The 22,369-nt window shown below is 39.3% G+C and overlaps 1 protein-coding gene across 2 annotated transcripts in view; it reads right to left on the bottom strand.

Annotated features, from left to right (window-relative positions):
- Positions 1-22,369, bottom strand: part of FBXO42 (F-box protein 42) — a 112,285-nt gene that overhangs the window by 43,324 nt on the left and 46,592 nt on the right. For both annotated transcript variants that reach the window (XM_027842762.1, XM_027842761.1), the window contains exon 4: positions 5,823-5,957. In XM_027842762.1, the coding sequence (XP_027698563.1) occupies positions 5,823-5,957 (135 nt within the window). The remainder of the gene's footprint in view (positions 1-5,822; positions 5,958-22,369) is intronic.

Below are 22,369 nucleotides of genomic sequence, written 5' to 3'. Positions count from 1 at the left end.
AGAGTCCCACTCAGTCTTGAAGCACACCACACTTGGTACGGAACACCTGGCTTCCAGCCCCATTTCCCCTTCACCACCACTTACGAGCTGTCTAACCTCAGGCAAATTACTGAACCTCCACAGATTTCAGTTACCTAATCTATGAAGCAGCCCAAGAACTAGATCAGATGATTTCTGAGAACATTCCTGTTCTAAGATCTGTGATTCTATAATTCCCCCACATAAAACAAAAGCAAAAACTGGATCCAGGGCAAGAGCTAAAATACAAACTCTTCTTGGTAAACCCATTACAGTTAGATCTTAGCAAGAACCACAACATTATATGTGAAGAATGACCAGATATAGCACAGACCACAGATTTAGTGCTAGAGCGTACCTCAGAGACCAATTCAGTTCAACATCATTACCGTACAAAAGGAAAACTAAGATTCAAAAAGGTTAAGGGACCTCACTGAGGTCACATGGGTATGAAATGGCTCAGACTCCAAACCCAGCACTTTCTTCCAGTAACGCCTGAAAGTTCCAGTTATTTTACACATCAGCCACAAGACTCTGGACAAGTCACCAGACCCTGCACTGCAGATCTGAATTAAGAAATCTGTTTTTATCTAAACCCATTTCCTTTCTCACTTCTATTTTCTGGCCATCTTTGAGACTTGGGCTCCCTCACTTCATGACAATGCGTCCCTGGCCTGCTTCCAGTACTGACTGTACTTTCACATTCCTGACTCACAGGTCAGGCACGGTGGGAAGTAACAACACTCCTTGCTTTCCATGACCACTTCCAGGCTTTCCCTCTATGACCATCACTAGCAGCAAATTATCATCAATTGAGGTATAAGCAATCCAAATTTTTTTTACCACCTAACCCAAATCGTCACAGCCACAGCCATAGCTACCACCTACTGTCACACAGGACATTCCCCTTCAGTACTCAGTAAGTTAAATGTCTGGCTCACAGTCCTCTCCACCACTATTCCTGCCCTCCTAATAAAAGATTTTCATCTATATATTTATACTCTCTCAACTACGCTAACACTCTAGTACCTCAATCTATTCAAATCCCATTATACTGCACTTCAGATACACAAAGACAGTCATACCCTTAACCATGCCATCACCAACAAGCGTTCCACTTCTATGTGGTAAGCGATGAAATCCCTTCATCTGATCATAACCTCCTATCACATACTATCTTTCTTTTTGCTCAACAGCCCCTGAACCTGTTCTTCAACCTCACCATGACCTCCAACCCCTCCACCCCTCAGTTCTTTCCCAGGCCATCAGCCCTGCACTGGCTCCACTCTGCTCTCTTCCCTACCTCTATCTCTACGTAAATCACTTCAAACCTATATTATCCCCTACACTCAAGTCCTTTGGCCTTCTGTCCTGTCACCTAAAATACTTTGGATTACTCCCATCACTCCCTTCTCTCCCATTCATGTATCGCTGAAGACAGACAGAGAAAAATCATGAAATCCTGCTGATTTGGTCCACTACAAATTTATGCTGCATAATTTGAATTGGGCCCTTCCTCCAACAAGGCAATCCTTTTATACCTACTGAATCAATTTTTCTGGAGGAATAGAAATGCAAACTCTTCTCAATGGTGATTTCAAACCTTTCCAGTAAACCTCAAACCTCCCATGATATTTCCCTTCTCTCCTCTTCTTAGCTGAAGACCTCCACTCACATCTCATCTAAAAATTCTTAAAAAATTGAAACCATTTGCCAAGAGCTCCCTCTTCTCTTTTTCCTCTATACTTTCTCTATTGGTGATCTCATCTACTCCCAAGGACTCAATCATCATCTCTATGCACATGATTCCCAGATCTATACAATCTTAATCTCTTTTCTGAGCTCCAATCACCCATCACCAACTGCCCTTTGGACATCTCAAATTCAATATGTCTACAAGAGAACTCATCTCTCTTCCTCTCCCCCCAACCTTTGCCCTCTTCCCAACTGCCCTATTATTCTTGAGGGTACTACCATCCTTCTGGTCACCCAGGCTCAAAACCTTGGGGTCATCTCCACTCATCTTCACTCCACATATCCAAACTACTATTAAATTCTCCCTACTCAATAAAGATCCCTATCCAATGGGAGCTTCCAGATTAAATATAAAATCTTTTATCTAGCACTGAAAGCACTTTACAACCTGGCATCTTCCTACCTTACCAGTCTTCTTATGCTTTAACCTGCCGTGCATACTATGATCTAGCTAAGAAGGTCTGCTTGCTGTTCCTTACAGGTGACACTCCATCTCTGGACTCCATACATCTGAACTGGTGATATATCTTATGGCTGAAATACTCTAACTCTTGACTCCTAACTCCTGACTTCAAGCCTCAGGAAGAGGCCATTCCTGGCATCCCCTTATTACTAATCTGTTACCTATAAGATTACTTTCCATTTTACACAGTCTACACATTTTAAGTCACAGTTATTTCCATGCTGTCTCTGCTATTTAGAATTCGAATCCTTTATAGCAGAGACTGTGTCTTTGCCTTTCTTTGCCCCAGAATTAAGTACAGTGCCTGAAACAAATTAGACACTTAATGCTTGCTGACTAACTCTGACAATCAAGTGATAATGTGAAAATGTTTCATGTGTGAAAGTGTTATGCAACTGTAAGTTACCACATTTTAAATCTGTATTATCATCATTGATCTCGTTCATACCTTTTTTGATGAAGTTCAGATTACAAGAGTCTCAGAACAAGTGACTTTATATTTAGTGTTCTCTGAATGACTGTAGAGTTAGAAAAAAAGACTGCTTTTTGTACCTGAATAAGATTTTGGGGATGTAATCACATCTTCTTTTGTCTCACTGAAACCACTTTTGAGATAACTCCAGTAGAACAACAGAAATTAATTGAATCTTGTCCTATTCTCACATAATTCTGATGTCCTCTGCTAGATCTCTATGATTTGAAAACTTTCCATTACACATAGTTTGGAAATTATGAATAGTTGGTAGGTTATCAAAAATAAGTTTCTTAAATTTTTTTGTATCAGTGTTACATCCAGGCAGTTGGGGCAACAGTTCTGATTCTGATGAGTTTCCATTTCCAATAGGGCTTACTTAATGAATTCTCAAAGTCAGAACATGGTTTTTATTTGTAATATGGGAATTTATCAAGGATAGTGAGCTACTGGTACATAACTTTAGCTATTTGATCATGTCTTTCTAGATATCCAATAAATGCTAAACTTTTGCAACCTACAATCATATGTTGTATAAATTCCAGAATTTTATTGCACAATATGCATTATTATTATCTCATTCTCATCTTTTTCAATAGAATTCTGCTAAGATTACTGTAATTATCTCATTATTCTTCTTACTCCTTCACCTACCCTGATACTAAGTTAATCCCCTTCTCTGGGCTTCAAAGGTTATCTAGTCCAACTCCTTCACTGGATAGATAACGAAACTACGATCCTCCCCAGCTTTTACATTCTGTGAATTTGTGAGTTAATAAAGCAAATACCACCAAGGCCACGTGAGAACTTGGTGATGTTAATGTCTCTACGAAGACTTTGTGTTTCCCATCAAAGCGAGCCCACTCTGTTCAGCGTATGGACTCCACTAAACAAACTGTGCTTTTGAAGACCAAGTACTTACTAAGTCTCCTGGCAAACATGGAAAAGCTGCACAAGAAGACCTGTGGGAGTCCCCTCCCCACCCTCAGCACCAAACCCAGTGAGTCACCCTCCCCACCAGCACATCAACAACTACGTTTTGTTCAGAAAGAGTCACTGACGTCTCAGGTCAGAACTGATTTTGGTCAGCACTCATGACAGCATGTAGAAACATTTCCTCAGGGAATCTTCCCATGGGATTGCTGCCTAAATGATATTCTCACAGGACTATCTTCTAACAGTGCTACTGATTAATAAAGAAGAAGAAATTTCGAAGGTTTATTTAGGGAATGGAAGGTCTAAAAGTAGATAAAGAGATGGCAGCAATCAAAGTTCTACAGGGAGGAAGAACAGAAGGAAGAGGAGGAAGGAGGAAAAAGAGGAAGGAAGGGAGCATCTCCTATGAGCCAGACACTGAGCTAAGGGGCTTTGCAAGCATTACCTCATTTGAACCTCAACAATCATGGGAGGAAGGTACTGTTATGATCCCCACTTTACAGCTGAGCAAATTAAGGCAGCTGGGGGATCAAATGCCTTGCCCAGGGTAACACAGATAAAATCGCTATACTGACTGTGAGTTACTTCCTCAATGAAGGTCTAGAAAAGAAGTTCCAACAGATTTCTTTTGAAGCATCACCTGACTGTGGTCAAGAAGGCAGAAGTCACTGCCACACCTCTTTCCCCATGGCGTGGTGTTTAAGGCTGCAAACAGAAGGGGAGGGGGGAGGTTGAGGATAAATGGGATGATTCTGTACCCTGATCTAATCATTCCCTGAATCTCTAAACTGTAGGCAAGAAAGCACATGTCCCCCACTTAAACCCACCACTAATTCAAGAATCTTTCACATTTCTGTTAAGGGCAATAGCATCCATGCACCCAGTCTCCTAGGCTCAAAACTCCAGGATTATCTTTGATTTTTCCTTCTCATTCGCCTCCCACAGAACCATCCATTCAGCAACCAAGTTCTATTGATTCTCCTTCCCCAAGAGTGTTCAAACTCATCTCCATTCACACTACTATCATACTAGTTCAAGTTTTTGTCACCTCACAGCAGGCCTATATCAGGATCCCTGCCTCCAGTTTCTCTTCCTTGAGTCACATAGTTTTCCAAACAATAACTTTTCTAATGCCCAGAACTGATCATGACACATCCCAGCTAAAAAACAAATGGCATCCAATATACTGTTACCTCAAAAAAAGGTAATATGCATATCATCTACAAGCTTCTTCCCTGACTTCCTTACCTAATAGGATCCTCAGATTTCCTAAAGTACTCTGCCTGGAACTCCCCTTTTCACCTTTCATAAGCTCCCTCATACTAAACTTTCTCACATTTCTTTTTTTTGTAGTAGTCAGAGTGGGACATAATGGACAAAGTCCTGGGTTTAAGGATAGAAGACCTGGATTTGAACCCCACTCTGCCACTGACTACTTGTATAATGATTCGAGCAAGTCACTCAATCTCCCTGTGCCTTAGTTTCCTCATCTAAAAGAGAAGGAGGGTGCACTTAGATGCCGTTGTGTTCCTGTGAGTCCTCTAACTTCTTAAGGTAAGGGACTGGGCCCTTTTCATCCTTGTTATCCTAGAGCCTAGCACAATGCCTTACTTACAGGAGTCATCAGAGAGATGGTTAGCGAACTGAACAAAACATTAAAACTAACTGATCTTCAAGCCAAGAGGGGGAAAAAAGACTAAGTCTTTCTGCTAGAATTCTTGGCACAGAGGGGCTCTGTAGGCAGGAATATACCTGCTGCGAAATATTCCCACACTCAGGCTCTCATAGAGAGACAAGCAGAGACAAGTCCCTCTACACTCCCCAAATATCTGGGCTAGTAACAACAAAAGATATTCAGAGATCTTAGCCCCGGGACAATAACACCTGTCAGCCAACTAGGGTTCTCACGGTTCTGTGTCAGTCCTTATTTTAAGCCTAGCACAAAGCAGCATTACATACCTATAGGAGACCTTGAGAAAACAACAAGACTGTCTTCACACAGCAGTCTAGAAATACTGGCAAAGCACCAGTGTTAAGAATAAAACTGTGAATTTATCAATACAAAGAAGTCAGCAGGCATTCTTTCCTTGATAAAGCTGCTTCTAAGGAAAAACTTACACATACCATAGTGCAGAAGGAGCTCACAAGTGATACCAAAGTCACTCTGTCATCTCTCACCTGAAGCCAGGGGTCGGATCCACTCTTTACTATTGAGATCAAGTCTCCAGAGGTCATTGAAGGCAGCATTGCAGCTGCTTTGGGTGCAGCCTCCAAAGACATACATGGACTGATTAGCATCATAGTAACACGCACCTAGAAAGAGAGAACAAAGATAAGAAAATGCAGCTTCTCTCTTAGGCCCCCAAGTAGCCAGCCCTGGAGTGTGTGGTTCAAGGACAGAATTGGGATTCTAAACCTAATTTTGAAATTGCATCCAGAAAAAGAAAACAGAAACCCTCTACTCTATCATTAGCTAGGGTACAAACCTACACACAAATTTTTTGGGGAAGTGGATCAAAAATCAGAAAGCACCTCTAGTTCAGACATTCTATTATGTTATCCAGGTTACATGAATTCTAATGACTCCCCACTACTGAAAACTCAAGAAATTCACAAACACATCATATCTATTTCACCACCGAGCAAACCTGCATAGTGATTTCTGAAACAGATAACCACTACCACAGAGGGAGCATCAGAGCATAACTTTAGAGACATTAGTATTAACCAATAATGCTGACGGCTGCAACAATTTAATTTTTCAGAGTACCTTACACATGAGTAATGACTTCCAAAGACAGCATCTTATATGCACCTTTTGACTGGCCAGAAAAAAGCACAAAAAGATGAGAGTCCACGAATGTCAGACTGGAAAGGACATGACATCTTCTAGTCCAATATCCTCATGTCAAAAATGAGGGGCATGAGCCAAGAGGGAACGCGAGGCAAGGTGGTAAAAGTGAGATCTGAAATCCAAAGCCCTTGGGCTGGCTCCTGACTCTATGACTTTCAACAAGCCAGTTCCCTTTCTGGGGACGGTCATCAATGAAAAATCTGGGAATTAAGGCCCAGGGGAAAGTGGCAAAAGCACTTAACTTAGACCTCACTTCAATGCTGGTTCTACCACCTCCTTCCTTTGTGACCTTTCAGTGCAAGTTTCTTGATGTCTCTGGGCTGCAGGTGACTCTTCTACAGAATCAAAGAGACTAGATAACCTCTGAGATCCCTTCCAATCTAACTCTATTATCCTAGATGAAGATGGTAACACCATCTTTTTGAAAATCTTCCTTTGAAAAATATATACACTGATTACTCCAACTATTAAGGAGAGGAACAAGACTGTTTTAAAATCAGTCCTGCAAGGCTATCCCATATTTGGGCCAGCTGAAAGAACCTGGAAACCATAGGGCAGTGTGACTGACGGATAAAGAGCAGAGGGTGGAAGAGTTGTTCAGAAAGCCACAAATGCCCTTGGAAAGTTCTAAGTCACCCTGGCCTGTCCACTAGGACTGACCAGAAAACCAATGTAGCCCCAAAGACCCAGCTCTGAGTCTTAGCTTTCCCGCTAACTAGCTGAATGATCACAAACTTTCTAACCCTATTTCCTCCTCTATTAAATGGGGCAAGCAGTACCTGCATAAGGACAGCATGGTATAACGGACAGAGGACGAGCCTTGAAAATCAGGAATACATGGCTTCGAGTCCTGTTTCTGAAACACATGGTCTGTTTAACCACAGCCAAATTAACTTACTTTTTAATGGCCCAGACATTTTCTAAAACTGTAACATACAGACAGAGTTGCTATTCTGCATTACTGGAATAAACTTTCCACAATGGGAGCTACCTTCAACTAGCAAATGCACAGACCCGCACCTGCACCCTCCTCCAAGAAAAAAATAAAGCACCAAAAACTCACCCTCCAAGGAAGCCATCAATAAGAAGAAAATCTCTAGTCAAAACATACACCAGGGCACTTTTTTTATGATAGCAAAACATTGGAAACAAAGATAATAATCAAATAGGAAATGGTGCATGAATATAATGGACTGTGACTGCTGGATGAAAACAACATACAGGAAGATCATAGGAATGTAAATGAAAAGAACAACCACATACACATACCAAAAAAATCAAAAGGGAATGATGCAAGATCATAAAAAATAAGCATGGTTTAAAAGACAAGCTATGAAAAGCTGCTTCCAACCCACACTTTCATGGAGGGGAAAGGTCCACAAGTCTTATACATTGAAGATGATTTAATACTTTTTCGAAGTATTAATCGGTTGTGCCAATTTTTTCCCTTTTTTTGTCTTTAAAAAATTACTATTTGTTATACAACAAGATGGCTCCCTGGAAGAGAGGATGGAGAGGGATTATTAGGGATAGCTATGATGATGTAAAAAGCAAATGACATCAACAGAAACTTCTATTTTCAAAAAATCTACTACCTTCTACAAGCACTTCATAAACATTAATGTACTACAGAAATGAGAACTCTTATTTTTATGACTACTGAAAAGTAAAGAAAAGTCTTTATGGCAGATGTTAAGGCCCCATCTATAATTATAAACTACATTAACAAAAAAGAGGCAATAGGTCAGGGAAAGATTACACTCCTACTAAGCAGAAGGAAAGAAGTTTGGCCCTTGTCAGTTAATAAGTATGGGAATAAAGCTTCTTTCTCACTAAAAGGCTCATTTAGTCATTATCCTTTGGAATGTATACTTCAGGGCTATATTCAAACTGTTAGCTCTCAAGAGGAGTGTAGGTTATAAAACCTCTTTCTTCTTTCCTTGTTCTCTCACACACAGCACCAGGGAAATAAAAACTGTGGGATGTAACTAGGTCAGAACAGTCAGGGGTTAAATAAAAGGAAGGGGGGAAAGGGGAGAAACCAGGAGACTCAATGGGATAGTACTATGGCTTCAATGACCAGAATGAAACCCTTTTTGGACAGAATGTGTTTAGCAAGTCACTGCTTCTAAGACTTACTTGGAACTCTAGCACCATTTATTCAACTTTAGAAAAAGAAAAGGCATCCTATTGATTTTTACTTACCAAATGCCAGTGCCATAATTCTTTACTTATATGAATGACCCTTTCTAACTTAACCCATCCACTAGACCCCTTCAGTAATTCTTGAACTAGTAAGACAAACCAGTACACTAGGATAAATTAGAGGCAATAAAACAGTGTGTTTAGTCACATACACAATAACCTCACTCAGTAGGGGAAGTAGTTAAAACCTTTATCATTTGAGAAGGCCCCTATTGTTTGGCCTGTAGCTTGTTAGGGAGATCAATTAGGCTCTTCAACAAACCATGCAGAAGAAACCTTGGATTTGTAGGTGTGAAACATTATCTGGTCATCCACAGGTCCCGTTTCTTGGTTCCTTTTACTTCAGCTCCAGACTTGATCTAGCTTCTAAACATTAGACTCCCAACTGCTTATAAGGCATTTCAATCTGGATATCTCACAGATAATCCAAGTTCAATAGGTCATCATTCCCATGTTGTGCCCCCCTCCCCAGACCTGCTTCCTCCTTCTGATCTATTTCTCCCTGTAGCACCATCATTCACTCAGTTTTCCAACTCAGTAACTTAGGGGTCATTACAAGGATGATTAATGTACCCATGACAGAGTAGAATGATACGCCTTTTTCTGGAGGCAATGGCAATAGAGTAAAATACTGGTTTCATTATGGTTCCAGAGGTGGAAAGGGGGAGTGGTGGGAGTGGGGGTGGTAGGAGAATGAAGAATGGCTGGAGTAGCCCGATACAACGGACACATAAAGCACTCATCAATCAGGACCTCGGGAAACCCAGTGCATGAATGCTAGAACTGAAAAGGTTAAATCCTCTCAGACACATATTGTGGTCCAGGCAGCAAGACAAGGGGAGACAAAAAGTTAGGGAGCACCAAAACATGTCGGGCATCCTTCCATTCTACTCTACTCCTAATGCCACCACCTACATACAACCTTTATTACCATGTGTACAGACTACTAAGACCAGGTCTTTCCCACCTCCAGTAAGTGGTCATCTGCTCCCCCCACCCAATGCCCCCACCTCATCCAGCTGCTGATAGAAAAATCTTGATTATGCATAGATATATTTATGTCATTCTTTTGCTCAAAATTCTTCAGTGGCTCCCTCCTGAGAAAAGTTCATACTCCTGTGCCTAGCATTGAGGGCCTTCTGCCATCTGGTGGTGCTACCCTACATTTCTAGCCTTATCCCAAGTACCAACCAAACTGCCCCCTGAATATACTATGTGCTGTCCTCAGGGCCTCTGTTCACCCTGTTCCCCCTATCTAGAGCTGGAGTTCTTAACTTTTTCTGTGTCAGAGAGGCATCTTTGGCAGTCTGGTGAAGTCTATAAACCCCTTCCCAGAATCATGCAGTTAAACATATAAAATGAAATAGGATTACTTTTATACATAACTTACATTTATTCTGTATTTACTTATAATTTACATTTATTACATCTAATATTTATATATACTTTTATATATTGACATCGAGGGGCACAGTGGATAGTACAGGGCCTGAAGTCAGGAAGACCCAAGTTCAGATCCAGCCTCAGGCTATCTGTGCAACTCTGGATAAGTCACTAACCTCTATTAGCCTCAGTTTCCTCATCTGTAAAATGGGAATAACAATAGCAACTATCTCCCAGGGCCATTGTATGGATCAAATAAGATATTTGTCAAAGTGTTTAGCATAATGTCTGGCACACAGTAGCTGCTATATAAATGTTAGTTATCATTATCATCATCATCATCATCATCATCATCATCATGTGTACTGTAGTCTCTCCACCTAACTAGACTGTAAGCTCCACAAAGGTGGGGCCAGGCCCTGGTTATTTTTCTATCTCCTTGAATACCTGATCCAATACAATCTGAATACAGTAGGTCTTTAATAAATGTTTAATGAAGGGAAACCACCAAGAATGACTGTAAAGAAATAAAGTCCTAGCAGTTCCTCTACTCATGATGTAATTGTTAAGAATTATTAGTAGCAATCAAGTCAAAAAGCATTGCTCTAATTAAAAGGATGCTTCTTGGATAGACACATTTCAATCTCTACTAACAGGACTGGGATCCTTGTGGCTTGAATCTAGACCTTTATAACTGTAACAAAGCCTGACAATAAGATAAGATCGTTTTAACTCAGACCAATTAGTCCGAGTTTTAACTCAGTTTTAACTGAGTTTTAACTCAGACCAATTAGGCACTCATTTTCCCATGGAATTTGAATATAGCTCTCTCACATAGCTTGGCAGACTTTTCACAGCCTGTGAAACTTTAATCAGTACCTCCAATATCACAACATTTTGCACAAACTCATAATTTCTCAAATTAAAAAATTGTTCATCTTTTGCCTCCTTTCCCACCTCAAAGGTCAACTCTTGGCTTGATATTTCCTTCAAACAGCACGAAGGAACAGAGCCTTTATTTTTCCAAGAGGTGGCAAACATTCTTCTCTATTTGGATTGAAAACTCAGCCAGCCAGCCAGGCCCCATGACGTCCTTACAGCATGTATTTTTAATCCTATACAAAAATAAAGCAACCAGCATTTTCCTGACTCTCTTTGAGCAAACAAAGGTTTCTGGAAGAGGAAGGCACAGCCCAATGGATGTGAAGACTAACGGGATTGAAATAGCAAGTTTCACATACCACATTTTCAATGACCAGCAGCCACCCATCAACAAAATTAAAAGAGGAAGAAAGTCATTGAAAACAGCTATGTTTAGACCTCAAATATAATAGAATGAGAATCTGATAACCATCAATAACAAGCTTAACTATTTATAGAAATTAAGTAAATACTAACAGTGTTATACTTCTTTTAAAAAAAAAAAAAACCAACTAACATCCTACTTGTAGGAGGAAAAAGGCCTGTAAAATTTAAATGAGTCTTCCTAACAATCTCAGTGCTAAAATCACTGTGTACTGACTTATCAAAAAATGAACTGTAAAAGTTCAAAGCCACTCACCTAAATAAAATATTTTTCCTTTCATATTCTAGTCCAAGGCCAGACCTCTGACACATGTTATAAAGAATTGCCACATGATAATAAAATAAAGGTGTATAATTCAGCATGCTGCAACAGAAAGAATGATGGCCTTGCCGTCAGAGGGCCTGAGGTACTTTGGGCAAGTCATTTAACTTCCTTAGACCTCTTTCCTCATCTGCAAACTGAAAGGGCTAGACAAGAAGACCCTTTGAAGTCCCATCCAGTGTAAAATCAATGTAACCTACAAAGGTTGTACACTGTACTAAGAAACAATTTCCAAAGATAAACCAGAAGGGTTTATCCACTCAGTGAACCTTTTTCTTTTTTCTTTTCTTTTCTTTTTAAAAGCAAGCCCACATTTTGCTTCCAACAGAATCTTTTCAGAGTGACCCTGGTTTCCTCAAGTGTTATGATAACTACAAAGGGCAATGGTCAACAATTCTCCCTCAAGGATGTATCCAAAGATTCATGTGGTTACTCATACCACAAAGTGTATTCTGGAGTTATTTCATACATGTCTAATGCCTTTATAATTAACTAAATTTAACTCTCCTCTAATACAAAATCTCCATCTTCTACTCTGGTATTCTATATAGTACTTAATAAATGTTCATTGAATGAATAAACAAATTACATATAGTGACTTCTGCCACTCAAGATTCTAGATCCCTGTTTTCCCCGGTATTTGCACAGAAATGTCCTCAGGCATTCATCCCCCACTCCAAGAATACGAAGCCCTCAGAAGCCTTGCACTCAGGCATACGTATCAGGACACACTGATTACGAAGTGGGAATGACAGAGGGAAGAAGCAAGGGGAATTATCCAGTGAGGCCCTCTCGGCTATTGCAAGAGTCCAATGCTTGATGAATGAATGAACAAATGTGGTAAAGCTGAACCCTCTGATTTCTTTCAAAGCAGGAGAAGTTGTGGGATTCACAGGTCTCTGAGCCAATGTGGGCACTGCTTCTTTATTCAAGGACATCATGAGTAGCTGTGCCCTGTGTTGCTCACAAAAAAAAAAAAAAAAAAGCAATATAAAGGCCTGTCTTTCCAAAGTCAAAGGATCCCTTTCCCTCTGAGTCAAAGGAGCAAGAAGCTTCTTTTCTGAACAATGACCTGAAATTGCTGGGTGGATGTAGCTACTAATCATTCATTCTTCCACACGTTACAATGACCACTCATTGCAACGAGGAGTGGGAAACAAGCTGAGTAAAAGATAATTTACTGCATCTCCACTCAGCCATCACCAGAAGAAAAAATGGAACAGCAGGGCCATGTGCCATAGAAGAACAAAACAAATGCCACACGAGAAGAAACCAATAATCCAGAAAACTCTGAATCCTATCTATGACAACAGCACTCAGGAAACATTTCCAACTGACAATATCAATAAAGAAGTTATCAGTGTCCTCTAAACACTGCTAGTTTTTCTTAACCTAGCACAGCATTGTTATTCCTGAATTTATCAAAGCCTTTTTGTAAACACGTTTTCAGTACCACTTTGGGGGGTGAGACTGCACCATGGAAAGAGCACAGCACTAGGTACCAGAAGAACAGGACTCCAGTGCCCAGCTGGGCAAGTTACTGAAGTCTCTGGACTTAGTTTTCCCTTTGGTTAAAGTAGGAAGTGGGACTAGAGCACTTCTAAGGGTTCTTCCATCCATGGTATTCCATAATTCTCTAAGTTTCATATATTTATTTCCCAATGTGTAAGTAGAACTTCCTCTTATTTGTCCTAAAACTATCTTTTTGAAGCTTCAAGGGCAGACTTTCAGGTCTAGTATTCTAGAACTTTGTAAACAAGTTTTTGTCCATTACAACCAAGTCTTTCAGAGTCTGACCTGCTTTTCACAGTTCCCCTACTTGTTTCCTTCCAATGTTAAAGTGCTATTTGTTTTAGTCTTCTCTCCTAAGGAAAATCCCTCAAATCCTAGATCATTGCAGCTGCCTTCCTTGAAGGCAAGGATTCTTAATCTGGGGTCTATGAATTTGGCTTTTAAAAAATATTTTGTAAATTTTATATCAACATAGCAGGTGTCCTTTGTAGTTCTATGTATTTTACTTTATGAATTTAAAAACACAGTTCTGTGAAACAGTTACTAGGCTTCACCAGACTGCCAAAGGGATCTGTGTCACAAAAAAGGTTATGAATTCCTACCCAAAAGTCAAGACTTTCTCCAGCTCCACATCTGTCTATAGGGATTTGATCTGCACATAGTCATGGAGGAGTAGATACAAGAGGGCTCTGTATAATTATAGTAACAGCTAGCATTTATATAGTACTTTAAGGTTTGCAAAGCACTTTACAAATATTTTCTCATCTTATCCTTACAAACACCGGGAAGCAGGTGCTATTATTGAGTCCATTTTATAGATAAGGAAACTGAGGTTAAGAGAGATTAAGTGACTTGGCCAGGGTCACACAGCTCAGCAGTCTCTGAGGCAGACTGAAACTTATGTCTTCCTGACTCCAGGTCCAACTCTCTATCCACTGCACCACCTACTTGTTAAATTCTGTAACTAAGACCCTTTGCTGAAGAGACCCTGCAATTTACCAGCCTGTTTGATTGAAGCAACACAGCCGTTGCTGTCTTTAGCGATATAAGATTTAAAGAATGTCTAGTACAACCCAATCATTTTTACAGATGACAAATCTGAGGCCCAGAGAATGGGAACTAATGTGGTAAAGGTCACACTGCCTCCATCTAGTATATGACTCCTAAACTTCTTTCCTAGTTTATAGGTTACCAAAATGAACAGTTCTGAAAGCATAGTTATTTCCTCCTAATTATATGTGACATTTTTAACTGACTGCTTAAGAAGCTATGAATTGATCTAATTGTTCTAAAAAATAATCTGGAATTATACAAGAAGAATACAAGGAAGTGAATGACAACAAGAAAAAAACCCCTAATGTACAAAAATGTTCATATCACATTATTTATAGCAACAAAAACAAGTGGGGAATAACTGAACATATTATGGTATATGAATATAATGGAATATTGTTATGCCATAAGGAATGATAAGCGTGTGGAATTCAGAAAGAAACATTTTTATAAAGTGATGCTGAGCAGGCAAAGCAGGGCCAGAAGAATACGCTATAAAATGATTGTTACAAGGTCAATAAAGTCAACATGAAGAAGCAACAAAACTCTGGTTGCACATAAGTGCCAGCACTAATATCAAACTACCAAAATTTGGTTTTTTTTCAAGCTGGAATTTTATTTTTTCTCTACTTAACAGCACTTTATTTTTTCCAATTACATGTAAAAATAGTTTTCAACATTCACTTTTGTAAGATTTTGAGTTCCAAATTTTTTTCTCCTTCCCTCCCCTACCCACTCCCTAAGACAATGTGCATTCTGATATATACTATACATATACAATCATGCTAAATATATTTCCACCTTAGTCATGCTGTGAAAGAAGAATCAGAACAAACGGAAAAATCTATGAGGAAGAAAAAAGAGAGAGAAAACAGTATGCTTTGAACTGCATTCAGACTCCATATTTCTTTCTCTGGATGTGGAAAGCATTTTTCATCGTGAGTCTTTTCGATTTGCTTAGATCATTGTATTGCTGAGAAGAGCTAAGTCTATCAAAGTCAGTCATCCCACAATGTGGCTGTTACTATGTTCAACGTTCTTCTGGTTCTGCTCATTTCACTCTGCATCAGTTCATGTAAGTTTTTCCAGATTTTTCTGAAGTCCACCTGCTCATCATTTCTTATAACACAACAGTATTCCATTACATTTATATACCACAGCTTGTTCAGCCATTCCCCAACTGATGGGGATGGCCAATTCCTTGTCACCACAAAAAGAGCTGCTATAAATATTTTTGAACATTTGGGTCCTCTTCCCGTTTTTATGATCTCTTTGAGATACAGACCTAGTAGTGGCATTGCTGGATCAAAGGACATGCACACAAACTACCAAAGTTAAAGAACACATTCTTCTTTTCTTTAGTCATCAATAACCAAATTTTTCTCAGGAAGTGTACTTTGTAAATGCTAGGGTTTTGTTTTGTTTTTGTTTTTGCAAGGGGGGGAGGGGGCAGCTTGGATGTGGGGATGAGGCTTTGTCCCATCCAAATGAAATGTACCAGCAAACCACCATTTTAAAAAATGTATTTGACCTCAGCTAAGTCACTTCCCCTCCCTAGGCCTCAGTTTCTTAAATTTATAAAATGGGAGAGTTGGCCTAGGATTTCTAAGGGTTCTCTCTGTTCTAAAATGGCTTCATTTTCCAACACTCATTTCTAGTTGAGCTCATGGGCTTACACACCAGCCACAATACAGGTTCTAGACATTGCCTTGTCATTGCTCTCTACTGGCTTGGCATTTTATTTCTTTTTTTTTTTTGCTTTTTTTTTTTGTGTGTGCTTTCTGATGAGGCAATCCGGGTTAAGTGACTTGCCCAGGGTCACACAGCTAGTAAGTATCATGTGTCTGAGGCTGGATTTGAACTCAGGTTCTCCTGACTCCAGGGCCAGTGCTCTGTCCACTGTAGCCACCTAGCTGCCCCATGGCATTTTATTTCAATGGCGCCATTTACAAGCCTATTTCATTATATGTTCTATCTTCCAAATCATACACAAAAATTTTAAATGGTACTGGTTCCAGCAGGAATGCCTGGATGATTTCAGAGTTAATCTTTTTCTATCTAAAGAAGTACGTATCTGTCTCTATGATTATTTCCCTGTTAATTGATTGTGCTCTGAGTTTTACTGCCTGTTTTATCTGTGGGAAAAGCCTTTCTCTTTAACTCTGGAGGGTTTTTTTTGTTTTGTTTTGCTTTGTTTTAAATGAAGTCTTTGATATGAAATCTTGTCAAAGGCATTCTGAAGAGTCTAAAACTCCACTGGTTCCCTCCTAGAATTCTAGAAGGTTAATACAGCACTTATCTTACAAAAAAACTGTTACCTTTTCCTCAATAGGTTATCTTAAGCAATCACTGATTTCTATTAAAAAAAATTACAGGTTCTAGTAGCTGGCCCAATATGAAAGTGAGATCCACGAATGTGAAGTTCCTAGACTCCCTCAAAGCCCTTCTCTTAGAAGAGAGGCACACTTCCTATCAATTCTTCTGGCACAGTGGTCATCTGTACAATTTACAAGTCTCCTAATGTTCCCTTTTAGGTCTTTCAACTTCTACTGAAATCCTTTTCTAAGGCTTCCCGGTGGTATGGAGGAGAGGGACCCTGGGCTCTCAAAGATCATGCCAATGAAATGCAAGTGCTAGCAGATCCTACCAAGCCGGAGAGACTGAAGTCTGGGCACAAGAGACATCCACCTCCAGCCTAGGGATCATCTTAGCTAATCACCAGAAGGTAGCTAGTCACTTACTTCAGTCACAGTAATCTGGGAAGAGTTTACAAAGCCATAGAGAGATTGTGAAGCTCAATGGTGGAAGAAGTATGCACAACAATGAAATGATAACTCCCTGAAGTATAAGTTCCTTCAAAACTCTTAGATGGTAGCCAGTCTATCCTGGTGTTTAATTTACATCGAAATAATTTATCATGTCTAAAACATGCTGTCTGCTCACCATTGTTTCTCCACTCTAATGGATTTACCTCAAAGCACAACTTGGAAATGTGAACCTTCAGCAATGGCGGCAGCAGTAACAACAAAAATTAAAATTAGTTTTTTTATTTTCATTTATTTTTATTTAACTATATAAATATAGCTCTTTAAGCTTTATAAACACTTTCTATTACCCCACTTGATCCTCGTAACAGTCCTGGGAGATAGGTACTGTTACTAACCCCATTTTACAGATAAAGAAAGTGAGGTAGACAGGGTTAAAGTGATCTGCCCAGAGTCACACAGTTAGGGAGTGTCTGGGGTGGGATCTGAACTCATGCCTTCCTGATTTCAAGTTCAACCTACCCATTATCTACCCAGGTGACTAAAGACTGAGGAAAAGACACTGATTTTGTCTCTGACTTTTTCATCACCTAGGAAAGATCTTGTGTAAGTCACCTCTGGTTCTCTAATTGGATTTCGATCTTTGCTTTCCCTTTGCTTACGTGCTGGTTCAGGGGAGCCCTTCGAAAGCATTCTTCCTATCTGCTTTTTGCCCACCTCATTTCAGGCTTAGCCCCGACCAGCTGCCCCGGAGGCTGAAAAGGGAAATGGCACCAGAAGGGAACAGGTCTCTTGGAATCAAATGAAAACCCAGAATCTTGCTGGATAAGCATATGTGGAACATTTCATCCCTGACAACCTTGCCTTCCTCATCTGTAAATTAGGATCAATAATACCTGTACCACCTGCCTTACAGGGTCATTGCAAGGAAAGCACTTTGTAAACCCTGGACACCATAGAAACGTGAGGTCTGTTATTTCCTGCTCTCACTCTCTCAGTACTTCTCTCAAAAGTCTCTTTTACTATAACTAAAATTTCCAAAATATTCATTTTTATCTTTTCCTAACCTTTGTCTTCTCATCATTTAGGAAAAAACTGAAAAGTATGCTATGAATGATGGAAAATATCAAGGTATACCTCCAAGCTTTCATTATTAATACCTACATACTACAAAAAAGTATTACTTTTCAAAATATTTGTGCAACAGCCTAATGTAGTTGTTCTTTTCCCCTCTCCCACAATAAAACTGAACTCTCATTATGAAATCTAGTTCACGGGGGCCTGGTGTACTCACCTCTTCTATTAGTAAAGAAAATGCTGGGGCAGCTAGGTGGCGCAGAGGACAGAGCACTGGCCCTTAAGTCAGGATGACCTGAGTTCAAATCCATCCTCAGACCAAACACTTGACATGTACTAGCTGTGTGACCCTGGGCAAGTCACTTAACCCCAATTGCCTAAAAAAAAAAAAAAAAATGCTGGCCTTGAAGTCAGGACATCGGGGGTCAAATCCTATTTCAAACAGGATCCATATGACAGTGGGCAAGGTTGGATTCAGTGGCCTCCAGGCTCTGTTCCATCTCTAAATCTAAGACCCTCCTCTCAATTAAGGCCACTCTATTTCCTTTCTAACCAACAGACACCACAGTCTGAAGCACTGACAGAGGAGTGCATCCAAGTTGCTCAGGGTACTGGCAGTCACGCCACATGAGAACAGCTGAAGGAACCCACAGCTACTGAGGCTGAAGAACAGAAGTGACAGGGAGCATGCCAGGAGTCTTGATGCATCTGGAGGACTGTCATGTCAAAGAGAGAATCTGTCTGTCTCAGAGGGCAGAACTCAGAACAACGGGAAGCTGCTGAGAGGCAAATTTCTGCCTGATATGAGAGGAAATGTCCTAATCATCCCAAAGCAAAACAGCCTGCTCCTGGAGGTAGTAAGTACCACGTTACTGGATATTTTCCAGCAAACACTGAATGCTCACCACTAGTCTGGAATGTTGCAAAGGTTATTCCTGGTCAGATATAAATTGGACTAAATAACCTCTGAAGTCCTTGCCAGTTCTGAGATTAAGGTCCAAGGACTGTTTATTTAGCCGCTCTCTCTACTCAGCCCTTCTGCCCGACTCACTATTTAACAGGCCTTCTCCCCAAGGGCCAGCAAAATTCTGTCCCACAAGCTAGAATCATCTCCAATAAGATCGGGGGTGAAACAAGGATGTCCATTATCACCACTGTTATTCAATATTGTACTGGAAACGTTAGCTTTAGCAATAAGAAAAAGAAAGTGAAGGTATTAGAATAAGCAAAGAAGAAACAAAGCTATCACTCTTTGCAGATGACATGATGTTATACTTAGAGAATCCTAGAGAATCAAGTAAAAAACTACTTGAAATAATAAACAACTTCAGCAAAGTTGCAGGCTATAAAATAAACCCACATAAATCATTGGCATTTCTACATATTACCAACAAAGCCCAACAGCAAGAGATAGAAAGAGAAATTCCATTTAAACTTACTGTAGACATTATAAAATATTTAGGAGTCTACCTCCTGAAACAAACTCAGGAATTCTATGAACACAATTACAAAACACTTTTCATGCAAATAAAATCAGATCTAAATAACTGGAAAAACATCAGTTGCTCATGGGTAGGCCGAGCTAATATAATAAAAATGACAATTCTACCTAAGCTAATTTACTTATTCAGTGCCATACCAATCAAACTACCAAAAAATTATTTTATAGAGTTAGAAAAATAATAACAAGATTCATTTGGAAGAACAAAAGGTCCAGAATATCAAGGGAACTAATGAAAAGAAATGCAGGAGAAGGTGGCCTAGACATTCCAGATCTTAAATTGTATTATAAAGCAGCAATCATCAAAACTGCTTGGTACTGGCTAAGAAACAGAGTGGTGGGTCAGTGGAATAGGTTAAATACGCAAGACACAATAGTCAATGACTATAGTAATATATTACTTGATAAACCCAAAGACCCCAGCTTCTGGGATAAGAACCCACTCTTTGAAAAAAACTGCTGGGAAAACTGGAAAAGAGTATGGAAGAAACTAGGCATAGACCAAAATCTCACACCATATACCAAAATAATGTCAAAATGGGTTCATGATTTAGATATAAAGGCAGATACTATAAGCAAACTGGGAGAGCAAGGAATTGTTTTCCTGTCAGATCTATGGAGAACAGAAGAACTCATGACCAAACAGGATAGAGAACATTACGAAAAGCAAAATGGATAATTTTGATTACATTAAATTGAAAAGTTTTTGTACAAACAAAGCCAATGCAACTAAGATTAAAAGGAAGGTAGAAAATTGGGAAAGAATTTTTACAACCAGTCTCTCTGATAAGGGCCTTATTTCTAAAATATATAGAGAATTAAGTCAAATTTATAAGAATACAAGCCATTCCTCAATTGATAAGTGGTCAAAGGATATGAACAGACAGTTCTCAGATAAAGAAATTAAAGCCATCCATAGTCATATGAAAAAATGCTCTAAATTGATTAGAGAAATGCAAATCAAAACAACTCTGAGGTACCGCATCACACCTATCAGATTGGCCAACTTGACAAAACAGGAAGATGATAAATGTTGGAGAAGATGTGGGAAAACTGGAACACTAATGCATTGTTGGTGGAATTGTGAAATGATCCAACCATTTTGAAGAGCAATTTGGAACTATGCCCAAAGGGCTATAAAAATGTGCTTACCCTTTGACCCAGCAACAGCACTAGGGCTATATCCCAAAGAGATCATACAAATGGGAAAAGGACCCACATGTACAAAAATATTCATAGCAGCTCTTTTTGTGGTGGCAAAGAATTGGAAATTGAGAGGATGCCCATCAACTGGGGAATGGCTGAGCAAGTTGTGGTATATGAATGTGATGGAATACTATTGTGGTATAAGAAATGATGAACAGGCTGACTCCAGAAAAACCTGCAAAAGACTTGTAAGGTCTCATGCTGAGTGAAGTGAGCAGAACCAAGAGAACATTTTACACAATAACAGCCACGTTGTGTGATGATTAATATTGATAAACTTAACCCGGCAATACAAGGATCTAAGACATCTCCAAAGGCCTTGTGACGGAAAATGCTATCCATATCCAAAGAAAGAACTACGAAAGTTAAATTGCTATTTTTTTTCTTCTCTTCTGTTGAGTTTTGTTTTCTCTTTCTGATGGTTCCTCCTACTGCTTTTAATTTTTATTTACAACATCACTAATGTGAAAATATGTTTAATAGGAATGTAAATGTATAGCCTATATCAGATTGTGCACTGTCTTGAGGAGGGTGGTGGGGAAGAAGGGGAAGAAAAATTTTAAATTCAAAAGCATATGGAAGTGATTATTGATAAATCAAAATAAATTAATAAAAACAAAAAATTTTGTCCCATTACCTTGGAAGGTTTCAGAAGGAGGGGGCTGGGGGAAGGGAGGGAAGGCTACTCAAGGAAAAGGGAGTGTGAGAAGTTTCACAATGGAACCTCAGAAGAAAGAATAAAATTCCTACCCTTATAAAGCTACATGATGTTTCTTCATGGGTCACCTTCAAAATTATACCTATAGAGCAATGCTTATATAGACTTCCATTTAGAACTCAAAGACCTATGTCATATAGCATCTCCCAAGCCTTCTTTGCCAGATATTTATATATTCTATATTTACTTAAAAAATCATGACTAAAGGGTATGAATCACTTAGGATTCCAGAAGACTCATATCCTAATATACACTAACAGTTTATTTACATATTTAAGACAAAACACTGTTCCCAGGAGAATCACTAACTGACTGGGCCAAAAACCAAATAGGGCAGAGAAGAGAACATGAAACACTTGACTCCATTTCTTTCAGCAGCTTCACCTGGTTTGTCAATTTTGTTTCCTAAGTATGGATAATAAGAATAATAATTAAATCTCACTCTTCCTAACAATTTTCTATGTACAACCCATGGTTTGCTTAAGACATACCAAGAGCAGTCTTACTTGCTAACAATCAGAAAGTCAAGCAATTGTGATCCAAACGTTTTTATTGAGCACTTACAATATACCTAGCACAGTGCTAGGAAAAACAGGTACACATCTCTTTGATCCTTTGTCTTATGTGATTTCATCAAAAACTGACCAATTCTTTATTTCAGAATCGAAGCTTGCTCCCTCCCTTCCCAAGAGATTAAAGATTTAAATATTTATTCAAAATAGTAACATAGATCCATCTCCCCTGAAGAAAAAATACATATCATTTGTATAAAGAATCATCCAAGTGGATATCCAAAGGTTCATTAGCCTTAACTATAATAATTT

This window comes from Vombatus ursinus, unplaced genomic scaffold (assembly GCF_900497805.2).
Source record: "Vombatus ursinus unplaced genomic scaffold, bare-nosed wombat genome assembly UNPS02014884.1, whole genome shotgun sequence".
In the NCBI taxonomy this organism is placed as follows: domain Eukaryota; kingdom Metazoa; phylum Chordata; class Mammalia; order Diprotodontia; family Vombatidae; genus Vombatus; species Vombatus ursinus.
This window is presented reverse-complemented; position numbering and strand designations above follow the sequence as displayed.